General features: G+C 43.2%; 1 protein-coding gene across 1 annotated transcript in view; it reads left to right on the top strand.

Moving 5' to 3' along the window:
* LOC144485993 (very long-chain specific acyl-CoA dehydrogenase, mitochondrial-like) overlaps nt 1-16,121 on the top strand; it is an 83,744-nt gene that overhangs the window by 32,113 nt on the left and 35,510 nt on the right. Inside the window, exons 2-6 of the mRNA XM_078204102.1 lie at nt 2,036-2,100; nt 4,721-4,855; nt 11,847-11,991; nt 13,275-13,398; nt 14,029-14,154. Of these exons, the coding sequence (XP_078060228.1) occupies nt 2,036-2,100; nt 4,721-4,855; nt 11,847-11,991; nt 13,275-13,398; nt 14,029-14,154 (595 nt within the window). The remainder of the gene's footprint in view (nt 1-2,035; nt 2,101-4,720; nt 4,856-11,846; nt 11,992-13,274; nt 13,399-14,028; nt 14,155-16,121) is intronic.

Here is a 16,121-nt window from a genome sequence, read left to right as displayed (position 1 = left end):
ACCAGGTTAAAGTCCAACAGGTTTATTTGGTAGCAAAAGCCACACAAGCTTTCGGAGCTCTAAGCCCCTTCTTCAGGTGAGTGGGAATTCTGTTCACAAACAGAGCTTATTCCCAGCAGAATTCCCACTCACCTGAAGAAGGGGCTTAGAGCTCCGAAAGCTTGTGTGGCTTTTGCTACCAAATAAACCTGTTGGACTTTAACCTGGTGTTGTTAAACTTCTTACTGTGTCTACCCCAGTCCAACGCCGGCATCTCCACATCATGATTAAGCCCAGCCCACTGCCTGCAGCAGCTAAAAATGGTCCAGCCCATATTTTCAATGTCTAAATCCGTAAGATTGGGAGTGAAAACTTGCCCAAAAATGGATCAGGAACTCTTCCATGTTCACACTAGCTGCACACTTAAAATAATTCTTGTAAAATTCCGCCCTAAGGCTGGGATTTTGTGGCTGTGCTTGCCCCAAAACTGGAAAATCTGCCCAAGGTCAACGGACCTTTATATGGTCCGCCCCCGCCCGCTATGGTTCCTGTGGTGGACAACGGGAAAAGTCCCCCCAGTGTGAATCGAGGGATAAGAGGACAATGCTGGAAGGTGTTGTTGAGCTAGAAGATTAGCACGGTCTTTATGATTGAGGGAGCTGGCAAGACAAAAGTTGACAGATTTTTGGGTGTTAAGGGAATTAAGAGATATGGGGATAATTCAGGAGAGTGCAGTTGAGGTAGATCAATCATGATCTTGTGGAATGGAAGAGCCGACTGCCACCCAGGCCCTATTCCCGTAATCCCACACATTTACCCTGCTAATCACCCTGACGTGGAGATGCTGGTGTTGGACTGGGGTAAGCACAGTAAGAAGTCTCACAACACCAGGTTATGGTCCAACTGGTTTATTTGGTAGCACAAACTTTCGGAGCGTTGCTCCCTCTTCAGGTGAGTGGAGAGTTGTTCACTCACCTGAAGAAGGAGCAATGCTCCAAAAGCTTGTGCTACCAAATAAACCTGTTGGACTTTAACCTGGTGTTGTGAGACTTCTTACTGTAATCACCCTGACAGCAAGGTCAACCCAACATGGCCAATCAACCTAACCCGTATATCTTTGGAGTGTGGGAGGGAACGGAGACCTGGAGGAAACCCACACAGACACGGGGAGAATGTGTAAACTCCAGACAGACAGTGACCAGAGGCCGGAATTGAACCCGGGTCCCTGGTGCTGTGAGGCAGCAGTACTAATTACTGTGCCACCGTGCCTACTCCAACACCAATTCCTTTGTTCTTATTATACAGTATAGTGTGTAGGCGGTAGAGTTTAGGATCGGCTAAAATATGTAGCATGGAGGATGGATAACTATCCAGAAACAGCTGGAAGTGACGAGCTAATGATGAGGGTTGTATCTGCAGATGAACTGCAATAGGTTGAGGTGACTGATATTGCAGAAGTGGACAACATACCTTTTGTGATGGTGAGGATATGAGTTCAGAAGCTCACCTCAGGGTTCAAGGGAATGTTGAGGCTGCAAAAAGTCCACGCAAAACTGGAACAATGATCAGGCAGGTAAATGGAGTTATTGGTGAGGAAGGGTTCCTGTTTTGTGTGGGTGCTCCTTCTGGTGTTTAGCTGTAGGACGTTCCAGTTCCGATGAAAGTGCGACAGTACAGGACCTATGGCGGAAAGGGATAAAGACAGGTGATGGGCTAATAAGTTATCAACTTCAATGTAAAAACCCACCCCATGTCTTTTGTTGGTGTCATCAAGGAAAAGCAGATAGAAGAGGAAGAGGAAAGGTGACACTTACATCCTTGGGGGACTTGAGTGTTAACTGTGCAATTGATGGACAGGAAACCATTACTAGTGGTTATAGTCAGTAAAGGAAGAGTGGAGCCACTGTAGAATTGGTGTGAAAGAAAAGCTTACAAGAGCTCCAGCATGTTTTAAGATGTGGAGAAAATCTGGTTGATCGGATATTTTTAAATTGTGAATTATCTGTTATTTGAGAACTCAATTTAAATACTGAATCTGTGTTGTTCTTCCACGCAGTTCTGAACAGTGAGCAATCACAGTTCCTCCAGGACCTAGTGGATCCAGTCTCCAAGTTTTTCCTGGCAAGTAATGTCATGCTCTTTTTCTAGAACATAGACATAGAACATAGAACAGTACAGCACAGAACAGGCCCTTCGGCCCACGATGTTGTGCCGAGCTTTATCTGAAACCAAGATCAAGCTATCCCACTCCCTATCATCCTGGTATGCCCCATGTGCCTATCCAATAACCGCTTAAATGTTCCTAAAGTGTCTGACTCCACTATCACTGCAGGCAGTCCATTCCACACCCCAACCACTCTCTGCGTAAAGAACCTACCTCTGATATCCTTCCTATATCTCCCATCACGAACCCTATAGTTATGCCCCCTTGTAATAGCTCCATCCACCCGAGGAAATAGTCTTTGAACGTTCACTCTAACTATTCCCTTCATCATTTTATAAACCTTTATTAAGTCTCCCCTAAGCCTCCTCCGCTCCAGAGAGAACAGCCCTAGCTCCCTCAACCTTTCCTCATAAGATCTACCCTCCAAACCAGGCAGCATCCTGGTAAATCTCCTCTGCATTCTTTCCAGCGCTTCCACATCCTTCTTATAGTGAGGTGACCAGAACTGCACACAATATTCCAAATGTGGTCTCACCAAGGTCCTGTACAGTTGCAGCATAACCCCACGGCTCTTAAACTCCAACCCTTAATAAAAGCTAACACACTATAGGCCTTCTTCACAGCTCTATCCACTTGAGTAGCAACCTTTAGAGATCTGTGGATATGAACCCCAAGATCTCTCTGTTCCTCCACAGTCTTCAGAACCCTACCTTTGACCCTGTAATCCACATTTAAATTAGTCCGACCAAAATGAATCACCTCACATTTATCAGGGTTAAACTCCATTTGCCATTTTTCAGCCCAGCTTTGCATCCTATCTATGTCTCTTTGCAGCCTACAACAGCCCTCCACCTCATCCACTACTCCACCAATCTTGGTGTCATCAGCAAATTTACTGATCCACCCTTCAGCCCCCTCCTCTAAGTCATTAATAAAAATCACAAAGAGCAGAGGACCAAGCACTGATCCCTGTGGCACTCCGCTAGCAACCTGCCTCCAATCCGAAAATTTTCCATCGACCACCACCCTCTGTCTTCGATCAGACAGCCAGTTACCTATCCAATCGGCCAACTTTCCCTCTATCCCACACCTCCTCACTTTCATCATAAGCCGACCATGGGGGACCTTATCAAACGCCTTACTAAAATCCATGTATATGACATCAACTGCCCTACCTTCATCAACACACTTAGTTACCTCCTCAAAAAATTCTATCAAATTTGTGAGGCACGAGTTGCCCTTCATGAATCCGTGCTGACTATCCCGGATTAATCCGCATCTTTCTAAATGGTCGTAAATCCCATCTCTAAGGACCTTTTCCATCAATTTACCAACCACGAAGTAAGACAAACCGGTCTATAATTACCAGGGTCATTTCTATTCCCTTTCTTAAACAGAGGAACAACATTCGCCATTCTCCAGTCCTCTGGCACCATCCCCGTGGACAGCGAGGACCCAAAGATCAAAGCCAAAGGCTCTGCAATCTCATCCCTTGCCTCCCAAAGAATCCTAGGATACATTTCATCAGGCCCAGGGGACTTATCGACCTTCAGTTTATTCAAAACTGCCAGTACATCCTCCCTCCGAACATCTACTTCCTCCAGCCTATTAGCCTGTAACACCTTCTCTTCCTCAAAAACATGGCCCCTCTCCTTGGTGAACACTGAAGAAAAGTATTCATTCATCAGCTCGCCTATCTCTACTGACTCCATACACAAGTTCCCACTACTGTCCTTGACCGGCCCTAACCTCACCCTGGTCATTCTTTTATTCCTCACATAAGAGTAAAAAGCCTTGGGGTTTTCCTTGATCCAACCCGCCAAGGACTTCTCGTGTCCCCTCCTAGCTCTCCTAAGCCCCTTTTTCAGCTCATTCCTTCTACTTTTAACTTGTTTTTGAGGCTGTGAATTCAGTGACGACTCCAGTCGCCAAATGCAAAAATAATTAGGATGACTGGAAACTTGATATAAAATTGCATTAGCGTCATCCTATATGTGTTGAGAAGAAATATTTCGCTTAATTTTGTTCATACCCATTCACTGATCTACTGAACCACACGCAGTGTTTTGATCCCAATTTGTGCAGAGCTGGCTGATTCCAACCACCAAGGCAGTTGACTCGCTCCAACTAATCTTCATGGTTCTAGGGTTTCCATTCCTAGTCCTTTCCTTGAAACTTCTCTTGGAAACATGCGTCAGTGGTGCAAGGACATCAGCTGTGACGTTTCCTTGATTGAAAACTGTCTAGCCTTGTTGTTAAGGTTCACACATTTCCCATAGTAAGAAGTCTTACAACACCAGGTTAAAGTCCAACAGGTTTATTTGGTATCATGAGCTTTCAGAGTGCTGCTCCTTCATCAGGTGTGTCACCTGATGAAGAAGCAGTGCATCGAAAGCTCGTGATACCAAATAAACATGTTGGACTTTAACCTGGTGTTGTGAGACTTCTTACTGTGCTTACCCCAGTCCAACCCCAGCATCTCCACATCACATTTCCCACAGAAAGTAGGCCATAGAAACTGAATGAGAAAATTAGTAGGTATAAAGTTGAGTTTTAATTTCTGCATTTTTGTTCCAGGAGGTCAATGATGCTGCTGTTAATGATAACCTGGGGAAGGTGGAGGATGCGACCATGGAAGGTTTAAAGGAGATGGGAGCTTTTGGGTTGCAAGTTCCTGTTGAATTTGGGGGTTTGGGACTCAGCAATACTCAGGTAATGGCTTTATCAACAGCTGACCTTTCCTTGTAGAATAGATCTAGGCAGACATATCTATAACCAACTTCAAACATAGAATACTGCAGGGCAGGGGTGTTTCAATTCAATTCTCATTTATTCTACTTTTAAAAAGGTTCAAAGTAGTTTAAAAATATTCTAAAATTGAAAGTTTATTAATTAGTGTCACAAGTAGGCTTACATTAACACTGCATTGAAGTTACTGTGAAAATCCCCCAGTTGCCGCACTCCGGCGCCGACCTACACTGAGGTAGAATTTTAGCCTGGCCAATGCATCTAACCAGCACATCTTTCGGACTGTGGAGGAAACTGGAGCACCTGAAGGAGACCCACGCAGACACGGGGAGATCATGCGGACTCCGCACAGACAGTGACCCAAGCTGGGAATCGAACCCAGGTCCCTGACGCTGTGAGGCAGCAGTGTTAACCATTGTGCCATCGTGCTGCCCCTTTACGTGAATTAAAAGCCTGTTATCTTTGCTAAAACTTTGAAAATATTTTTAAAAAGGAAGTGGAGAGGGATAAACCCCAACTCGCAATTTTAATTTATAAGCAGGCATATTTTAAATTGCATTTGAATTAAGATTGCATCGTCATTCCATGTTCTAACAAAAGGCTTGATTTTCCATGTTTGCTCTGTTAAGATAGATGTGGTGCATGTTGTCGTTTGGGTTATGAATTGTTCCATAATGTCGTCCTGCATGGGTTCATTTCCTCCATCCATCCTTCCAGCAGTGTACATGTACAAATGAGATGAAAATGATAGGGTGGTTAGAAGATTTTGGGATTCCTGTGAGATGTTGAAATGACACCACTCAATGTAACCTCCATCCAGATAAATGAGCCATTATATCCGCTTGTCAGAATCAACAGAGCCTGACAGAAGTGCTCCTCAGCAAGGTGCCTACCACTTTCAAAAATCTTGCCCAAAGCTCAGGTCTACCTACATGTTTGGGCGGCACGATGACACAAGTGGTTAGCACTGCTGCCTCACAGTGCAGGGACCCGGGTTCGATTCCCGGCATGGGTCACTGTGTGGAGTTTGCACGTTCTCCCCATGTCTGCGTGGGTTTCCTCCAGGTGTTCCGGTTTCCTCCCACAGTCCAAGGATGTGTGGGTTAGGTTGGTTTGGCCATGCTAAATTGCCCCTTAGTGTTGGGGGATTAGCAGGGTAAATATGTGGGCGGGATTGTTGTTGGTGCAGGCTTGATGGTGCGAATGGCCTCCTTCTGCAGCATAGGGATACTATTGCATTGTGTAGAGAGTTCTTTATATGCTTTGGGGAGATAGTGAAATGGACTTTAAGCTGACAAGGCAGAATGCAGAGCACTGCTCAACGTTGGCCTTTATGCAGTAAAAGGTGGACGAGAGCAGCGTGGGTTTACCTTGTGTCAAATCTTCTGTATACTGTCGAGATGGAGGGAGAAAGAGGAAAAGGGAAACACAAGATAGGCGCAGGCGAAAGTATCTAAATTGGTGAATTGAATTAAGATATCAGTGATGGGGAAGGGGGAGAGGTGGAGGATTATTGGAGCAGAGTCAGAACCTTCCCGGAGCCCCAACTATTTTGTTTGCTTCTGATTGTCTTCATCCTTCCCGTTTTCCTGCTTCTAATTATTATGATAAGTCCACAAAAAAGTGGAAAAGAGCTAAGAATGGGTGTGGATTACCCAAGGTGAGTAACTAGATAGATCCAGCTCCAGAGATTAATGATAAATTGGTTCTTGAATGTACTGGAGTAGTTTCAGGTACAATAACAAGTAGATGTGTTGGAAGGCCAAAGACTTAGAAGAGGATGAAGCTTTAATGTGTTGCTTCAAGTAAGGCCTGGGAGAGATGTTCCACAGTAAGAAGTCTCACAACACCAGGTTAAAGTCCAACAGGTTTATTTGGTAGCAAAATCCACTGGCTTTCAGAGCGCTGACCCTTTGTCAGGTGAGTTCTGTTCACAAACAGGGCACATAAAGACACTAACTCAATTTACAAAATAATGACTGGAATGCGAGTCTTTACAGGTAATCAAGTCTTAAAGGTACAGACAATGTGAGTGGAGAGAGCGTTAAGCACAGGTTAAAGAGATGTGTATTGTCTCCAGACAGGACAGTTAGTGAAATTTTGCAAGTCCAGGCAAGTCGTGGGGGTTACAGATAGTGTGACATGAACCCAAGATCCCGGTTGAGGCCGTCCTCATGTGTGCGGAACTTGGCTATCAGTCTCTGCTCAGCGACTCTGCGCTGTCGTGTGTCGTGAAGGCCGCCTTGGAGAGGCAGACGAAGGGGCAGCGCTCTGAAAGCTAGTGGATTTTGCTACCAAATAAACCTGTTGGACTTTAACCTGGTGTTGTGAGACTACTTACTGTGTCTACCCCAGTCCAACGCCGGCATCTCCACATCACAGAGATGTTCCATACAGAGTTTGCTGGTGAAAGATTAGAGAATCTTTGAAGCATGTTGCTATGCATGAGAAATGTGCAGGGCTATGGGAAGAAGGCCAGGAAGTGGCAATAGATAAATTACTGCTTTGGAGAGCTACATGACGGGCCGGATGGTCACCTTCTGTGATTCTGTGATGACTTGTCAATCCTTTTCAAAAAAAAGGTGGTCAATGTGACAGTGTCCAAGTGAAAAGGGAACTGCACCAAATCCATTAATTTGCCCATCCTCAAAAGAAGATTGTTTTTGTTTTGAGCTGTGGGGGGGCAGTGCGCACGCACCGATCTCCCCACTGACAGATCGGTGCACATGCAGTGGCCCGCTCAGCGAGCTGATTCTAGCCTTTCCAGCAGCATGAACCTCCCCCCAACTCCCCCTCCCTCCTGAAACCCCGAGGCACTCTGTGGAACACAAGTGCCGGAAAATCGTGAAACTAAGTCCACCCAAAAAACAGGCAGAAAATTCTCCCGTTTTCCCGCCCGTTGGGCACTTAGTTATTTTTTGGGAGAATCTGGCCAATATCTTTCCTTAAATAAGGGGACCACAACTGTACACAGTATTCTAGATATGGCTTCACTGGTATCTTGTACATTTGTAGCAATAGCTCTTTACTTTTAGACTCTAACCCCCTTGAAATAAAAGCCAGAATTCCAATTGTCCTCCCTATTACCTTCTGTACCTGTATTGGTGGGGTAACCGAGGTGTCTTAACTTCAGACAGTACAACACTCATGAAGCCAGTGTTTCAGTTTAAAGATGTAACTTTATTTCACCAGTGGCTGCTAGGCGACCACCAAAATGGTCAGGGTAGCTATGAGATGGAGCAGCTAGATCTCTCTGATGAAATCTGACTTTTCCAATTCAAAACAGAACAATTATAGGTTTTCTTATCAATTACTCCTGCCTTTCATTAGCTTAGAATCAATCATCTTCAATATACACAAATCAACATTAATACCTGTTATAAATTCTAGCCAACTGCATCTTACCCTCTGGCATAATGGCATTTTATTAGTCTGTAAAATCCAGAATAATCATAGAAACCCTACAGTGCAGAAGGAGGCCACTTAGCACATCGAGTCTGCACCAACAACAATCCCACCCAGGCCCCATCCGTGTCACCACACATATTTGCCCTGCTAATCCCTCTAACCTACGCATCCCGGGACACTAAGGGGCAATTTAGCATGACCAATCAACCTAACCCACACATCTTTGGAGTGTGAGAGGAAACTGGAGCACCCGGAGGAAACCCACGCAGACACGAGGAGAACATGTAAACTCCACACAGACAGTGACCCAAGCCGGGAATCGAACCCAGGTCCCTGGAGCTGTGAGGCAGCAGTGCTAACCACTGTACCACCGTGCCAGCCACAAAGCTAATTCCTCTTGGCTAACCCCACTTTCCATGTTGCCAAGTAACCTCAGACGCTAGCCCCAAAGTTCAAATGAACATTCCCATGCGTTCCCTTAAAGGTCACTGCCAACCAGATTAACACATGACTCCACGTCAGGGCATGCATCCAATTCGTCTGAACAGCGAATAAACCCAATGAGGAGGAAAGACTCGAAGGGGAAGACCCTACCATGGGTAATCAAGGAATGTAAGGAGGATATTAAGTTGAAAGTGGAAATATATAAGATGGCAAAGGTTAGTGGTAAGCCAGAAGATTGGGATAGATTCAGAATGCAGCAAAGATAGACTAAAAAATCAGGAAGGAGAAAATAAACTATGAAGGCAAGTTAGCGAGAAGCATAAAAACAGACAATAAGAGCTTGTTTAAGCACAATAAAAGGAAGAGAGAAATAAAAGAGACCATTGGCCCCTTAGAGAATGAAACTGGGAAAATAATTCCGGAGAACCCACGCACCCCGGACATACTCTCTTCCACTTCTTCCGTTGGGAAAAAGATACAAAAGTCTCAGGAACGTACCAACCGACTCGAGAACAGTTTCTTCCCTGATGCCTTCAGACTTTTGAATGGACCTACCTTATATTAAGTTGATCTTTCTCTACACCCTAGATATGACTGTAACATTACATTCTGCGCCCTCTCCTTTCCTTCTCTCTGTACGGTATGCTTTGTCTGTATAACGCGCACGAAACAATACGTTTCACTGTATACTAATATATGTGACAATAATAAATCAAATCAAATCAAAGAACAAAGAAATGACGGAGGAGTTAAATAGGTATTTTGCATCGTCCCTTACAGGATACTACAAGCATCCTAGAAATAGTAAGAGGTACAGGGGAGGAATTAAATACAGTCACCATCACCAGGGAATTAATTTTAGGCAAACTAATGGGGTAAAAGCTGACAAGTCCCCTGGACCTGCTGGTTGGCACCCCAGGATCTTAAAGGAGGTAGCTATAGATTTGTGGATGCAGCGGTAATCATTTTCCAAAAATCCTTGGATTCTAGAACTGTGCCAAAGGATTGGAAAGCTGTCAATGTGGTATCTTTGTTCAAAAAGGGAAGCAAAATTCAGCAAACTACCGGCCAGTTAGTCTAACATCAGTCATTGGAACACTATTAAAATTGATTATTAAGGGGAAAATGGCAATATGTTTGGGAAGTCATATTCCGATAAGCAGAGTCAGCGTGGTTTCATGATGGGGAAAACACATCTGACAAATTTACGAAAGTTCTTTCGGGAGGTATTAGCCAGAATAGATAAAAGAGAATCAGTCGATGTTGTATATCAGCGAGGAGTGATAAGGGGTATTTCTCAGGAGGGCAGTAACCAGTGGAGTCCCACAGGGATCAGTGCTGGGACTGCAGTTCTTCACAATATATATTCATGATTTGGAGGAAGGAACAGAGTGTACTTTGACCAAATTTGTGGATGATACGAAGGTGGGAGGGAAAGCAGGTTGTATGGAGGATATAAATAGTTTATGGACAGGTAAAGTTGGTGGGCAGAAAATTGGCAAATGGACTTCAATGTGGGAATTGCTCATTTGGAAGAAAGAACGGGAAGGCAGATTATTATTTAAACGGCAAGAGACTGCAGAAAGCTGCAGAACAAAGAGACTTGGGGGTCCTTGTTCATGAAATCCAAAAAGCTAGCATACAGGTTGTAAGGGGGAGAACCCTAATAGGTTAGTAAGATTTTTAAACATTAGACATTAAGGCATTGACACAACTACCAGCATTAAGTTAAATGATTTCTAAAACAAGCTTATGAGCTAACAAAAAAGCAGTTTACATATGAGATGCAGTAAGAGATTTAAACAAGTGATTCTGATTTTAAAGCACATGCTGATATTTTGAATGTATTAATATCTTTTTAAAGATATATTGTTCACTTTAGCCAACAGCAATTTGCTGCAAAGCTTCACGGTAAAAGGCATTAGGGTGAAGCCATATTCCAAGAAAATGTTTAGACCTTAGAAATATGCAAGATTTATCAGTAAATGCCTTTTACCGTGATGCTTTGCAGCAAATTGCTGTTGGCTAAAGTGAACAATATATCTTAAAAAAATACATTAATACATTCAAAATATCAGCATGTGTTTTAAAATCATAATCACTTGTTTAAATCTCTTACTGCATCTCATATGTAAACTGCTTTCTTGTTAGCTCATTAAATGTGATTAAGTATTCTGAATGTTCTCTCTGAAACTTTACTGTAAAGTAATACTCATGTAGTTTTGCTGGGAGTCATGAATTCTCTCTCTAAATGTCTGCCCCTGCTCATTTATTATCTTACCTACTAATCTGTATGACCAATCCACTTTGGCCAATTCCATCCTCACATCATCAAAATTCTCCTTCTTTAAGTTTAACACTGATATTTCAGTCCCAATTTTCTCACACTCAAGCTGAATGCTAAATTCTACCATACTGTGATCATTACTTCATGGGGGATCCTTAACCTTGAAATCATTTATTAAACCAACCTCATTACACACTGCCAGGTCCAAAATAGCCTGATCCCTAGTTGGTTCAATCACATATTGCTTCAAAAAAACTTCCTGAATACACTGTATGAATTCATTCTCTTGGCTGCTATCCATTGATCCCGTCTACACTTCCCACTGCCTCGGAAAAGCAGTATAATCAAGGACCCCACACTGTGAGCTCTCACCTTGTAACATTTTATGTAGCACCCTACTAAATGCATTTTGGAAATCTAAATATTCTGCATCTACAGCTACCCCTTTATCCATCCTGCTAGTTACAACCTCAAGAAACACTAATAAATTGATCAAACATGATTTCTCTTTCACAGAGCTCTGCTTGATTGCATCAGGAATAAATTGAATTAACCTTTAATGATCCAGATGCCAAACATTGTGCCATCTTTCTAATATTGAAAGTGAACAAACATCTTCTTGCAAGAAAGCAATTCAGATGTCAGACCTGGTCAAAGTGGAAGGAAAGTCTGCCACTACCTACCTCCGCCTCTTAAGGATGTTTAGGGTCTTAGAATTATCATTCAATTTTGTTTGATTCCTCTACATGTTGTGATGCGTTGTAAATGTTTATTTGTTTTGAGCTCTGTTGTGTTTTCAAATCTACGCTCTTACAGTATGCTAGACTGGTGGAGATTGTTGGTCTTCATGACCTTGGAGTTGGCATTACCCTTGGGGCTCATCAATCCATTGGCTTCAAAGGAATCTTGTTGTTTGGCACTGATGAGCAGAAGAAGAAATATTTGCCTGACCTCGCATCAGGTAGGTGAGACTAGTTTGATTTAGGATACCAAGGATAATGGATTCTATTGTTATTTACATATAAGCATTGGGCTTTCATTTCCTCTTGCTTAATGTGTACATTATTTATATAAGTAATATGAATAAATGTGTCGAAACTGTGACAGAAAGCCCGGTCTGTTCATGTGTATTGAGGGCTAGAAGCTTGTATGTAAGTGTTATGTACTTTGAAAGGTGCATACTCATCACAACTCATTAAGTTTCATTCATAATTTGATTCTTGTGGTTTTCAGTGGGGATTTAAGCCTCGGAAGCCTTATGACCAAAGAGACTTTGTGGTTAATTTTGCGCATTTCAATAAGATTCTATGCAAAACTGGCGCTTAACTATCAGCTGAGGAATAAAGATATCTAAACATATATTTATAGAAATAGTTGCTTGGTATAACAGAGTATTACTGAAAAATGAGCCATGTCAAAGCTGTTAATCTTGCAAACATCAGGGGAAAACAATTTATATTGTATGCGTGCTGATTGGTTAGTAATCCTAAATTTAAAATCGCCACCCCCCACCGATCGCTGACCCCACCACTTGCCCCCACCCCACCCCTCCCCTCCTACTCCCCTCCCATGTCTAGCTTCATCCCATGAGGCCCTGCCCCAGTTAGGCCCCACCCCATTGGCACTGCCTGGTGCCCGGTGGGCACTGTTAGTGTGTCAGGCTGGCAGTGCCAGAGTCGCAGGCTGGAACTGCCAAGCTGGCATGGCTCAAGGGCACTGGCTCCTGCTCCTCACTTCCAGGGGGGCCTCAATGGTCTCTGGTCTCACCAGCGAGGCCATCACATCTGGACCCCGTTGCTGAGGACCAGCTGTGATCTCCGCTGGTGGGAACCTTCACCAGCAAGGTCAGAAACCTAAGTGAGCCTGGGCAATAGCGTTCCCCAGTGCGAGGCTGAATACGTCACAAAAAACAGCCCGGGAGAATGGCAACCTGCCTGATGTTGGGTGCGATTCAGATTTTTGGCCTCCCTCTTAAATTTCTCACCCTGCCACGCTACTCTACCAGAGGGGCGGGAACTTCACACCCACATGAGTTCAGTAGCATTTCGAAGCAGTTTGTGTGATGGATTGAGACTTGCAGGAACTGGAATAAGACTGCCAACAGGAGAATAGACTGAAGGACTTTTTTATCCACTAAGCTGGATTTCAGCCCAGATCTGAAATGTGAATGAATATACCAAATTCACTCAATTTTCTTTTCCTACAAATTGAAGCATTTTTACTCCTTTGACTCTCCACTTGTAGGTAAAACAATAGCCGCCTTCTGCCTCACTGAAACAGCGAGTGGCTCTGATGCAGCCTCTGTTAAAACAACTGCTGTGGAGAAGGGCGGAAGCTACATTCTGAATGGGGGCAAACTCTGGATTAGGTGAGTGTTGGCTGTATTACCAGGACCATGTTGTAAATGTTAAATGAATTAGACAATCTTGTTGCTCCCTGAAAGCACCTTATGGCAGATGTTGGTAAGTCCTGAAGAGTACCGGTAGCTGCCGAAATGGATGGAGATGGTCTTATAATGGCCTCCTTGTCAGCCAAATGTGCCAACGACGTAGATGCTGATGGCCTCACCCGTGGATGAGAAATACAGTGGGAGCCCTCACTCTACTGCACCAAGTTTCTCATTGCACCTGCAGTAGTCACCACAGTATAGAATCTGTGGAGTTTCCTTGTTGTCAGTGGTGGACCCTCCTTAATCTTCAGCACAAGCTTGCATTGCATCTTAGGGTTGAGGCTGGGATGGGGACAGTGGGGATGCTGGAATAATGCCCCACAGGAACTCCATTCCAAAGACTCCTTAATCAATTGGATTTGGTGTGAACTTCAGTTCCTGTTGTCTTGGATGTTTTAAGGCTACAGATCCAATTAAGTTGCTGGAATGTCAAATTCAATGGCCTAATTGGATATTTGCTCGGCATCGAAGGGCTAAACTGTTGGTAGTAACATTTCTTGGGCAGGGAGAAGAGAATTGCTCAGTTATTTATTTCTGAATTTCTTTCAGTAATGGAGGCATGGCAGAGATCTTCACTGTGTTTGCTAAAACTGTTGTCAAAGATAAACGCACTGGAAAAGAGAAGGATAAGATCACAGCATTTATTGTGGAGAGAAAATTTGGAGGGGTGACTCAGTTAAGTGAAACATAATTTGAAATAACTTTTATATCTCAATTTTCTGGTATGCAATTTTTCCTTCAAACCTTTTCATACTTCGACCAATTGACATTGACATTAATAATAAGTGATCATAATGGATTAGTAAGTAAATCACTGTGCCTTTGCCACTTCGACAGTTACTAAGTCTATCATTAAAACCTACTGCACAAAATCTGAGCACCCGGAATCTATACCTTGCTGTAGTATGCACTGCTGTTTTCCTTAAATACACCTGTGAGCTGGACAAATAATGCAAGTTCTGAAGAAGTCATATGGACTCAAAAAGTTAACTATCCTTCTCTCCCCACAGATGCTGTCAGACCTGCTGAGTTTTAACAGCATTGTCTGCTCCTGTTTCAGATTCCAGCATCTGTAGTATTTTGCTTTCATTAAATAATGTAAGGAGCTAACCCTGACAAGTATACTATGAAAGGTCTGACACTAGGAAGTTCTTCCAGAACAAAGGGACCTTGGTGTGTTTGTCCATAGATCTCTGAAGGTGGAAAGGCAAGTTAATAGGGTGGTGAAAAGGGCATATGGCACACTCGCCTTTATCAATCTGGGTATAGATTACAAAAGCAGAGAAGTCACATATAGAACTTTGGTGAGGACATAGCTAGAGTACTGTGTGCAGTTCTGGTTGCCACATTATAGGAAGAACGTGAATGCACTGGAAGGGATGCAGAGGAGATTCACCAGGATGTTGCCCGGGATGGAACATTTAAGTTATAAAGAGAGATTGGATAGGCTTGGGTTGTTTTCTCTGGAGCAAAGAAGACTTGCAGGGGGCGGGGGGGGGGAGTGATGTGACTGAGTGCCGGATTTAGACTTGGTGAGGCCCTAAGCTATATAAAGCTTGGAGGCCCCTTGTTAAAAAGTTACACTAAAAGGTCTCACAAAGGTGCGCACCAAAACAGGACCTTGAGTCGCCACAAAAAAATTGAAAACATAATTATGCCTTTTAATTATTTAATAGCAAGGTATTTAACGTGAAAAATACAAATTATTTTCAAATGAATGCATTTACTGATTACATATTTATCATTTGGCTGGCTTGATCTCTCTCATAGATTATAATCTAGTATACCCTGGAAACAATACTTAAATGTAATTTTTAAAATAATTTTAAGATACATTAATATATAAATACAAAATGCTGACAAAATAAGTAATCAGGATCACTTTTATTAATATAAGTAATAATGAAATTGTTTGCAAAATCAGAAAACTGATATCAGATACAACTTAAAACATTTTCTTTCTTGATTTCTCAAAAGCAAAATCATGAATTATGTCCTCAAATGATATGCTACGCAGCTTATCGCTTTCTATGCACATGATGCTAAGTGCAGACAGTTTGTCTTGAGACATGGTTGCTCTCAGTTCATTTTTGATTCTCTTTAGCTGTGAAAATGACCTTTCTCCTGAACAATTTGTTACCATCAGGCATAAGAATAGTTGTAATATTGCTTCCACATTAGGGAAATTTGGTAATTTTTTGAGTTGCTCTTCAAGCTGGTGCTTTCTTTTTCTTTTCAGGTATCCGCTCTTAAATGTTCTCTTCATTGTAAACTTCTGAAATTTTGTGAGGCCCCTGTTCAAGATTATGAGGAGCATGGACAGGGTGGATAGGGAGCAGCTGCTCCCCTTAGTTGAAGGGTCAGTTATGAGGAGACACAAGTTAAGTGTGAGGGGTGAGAGGTTTAGGGGGGATTTGAGGAAAATCTTTTTTACTCAGAGGGTGGTGATGGTCCGGAATGTACTGCCTGGGAGGGTGGTGGAGTCGGGATGCCTCACATCCTTTAAAATGTACCTGGATGAGTACTTGGCACGCCATAACATTCAAGGCTATGGGCCAAGTGGGATTAGGTGGGCAGGTCAGGGCCTTTCATGCATCGGTGCAGACTCAATGGGCCGAATGGCCTCTTCTGCACTGTAGTAT

The sequence above is a fragment of the Mustelus asterias genome, chromosome 3, assembly GCF_964213995.1.
Source record: "Mustelus asterias chromosome 3, sMusAst1.hap1.1, whole genome shotgun sequence".
Lineage (NCBI taxonomy): Eukaryota > Metazoa > Chordata > Chondrichthyes > Carcharhiniformes > Triakidae > Mustelus > Mustelus asterias.
Note: the sequence above shows the minus strand (reverse complement) of the source record. Positions and strands in the feature narration are given on the sequence as shown.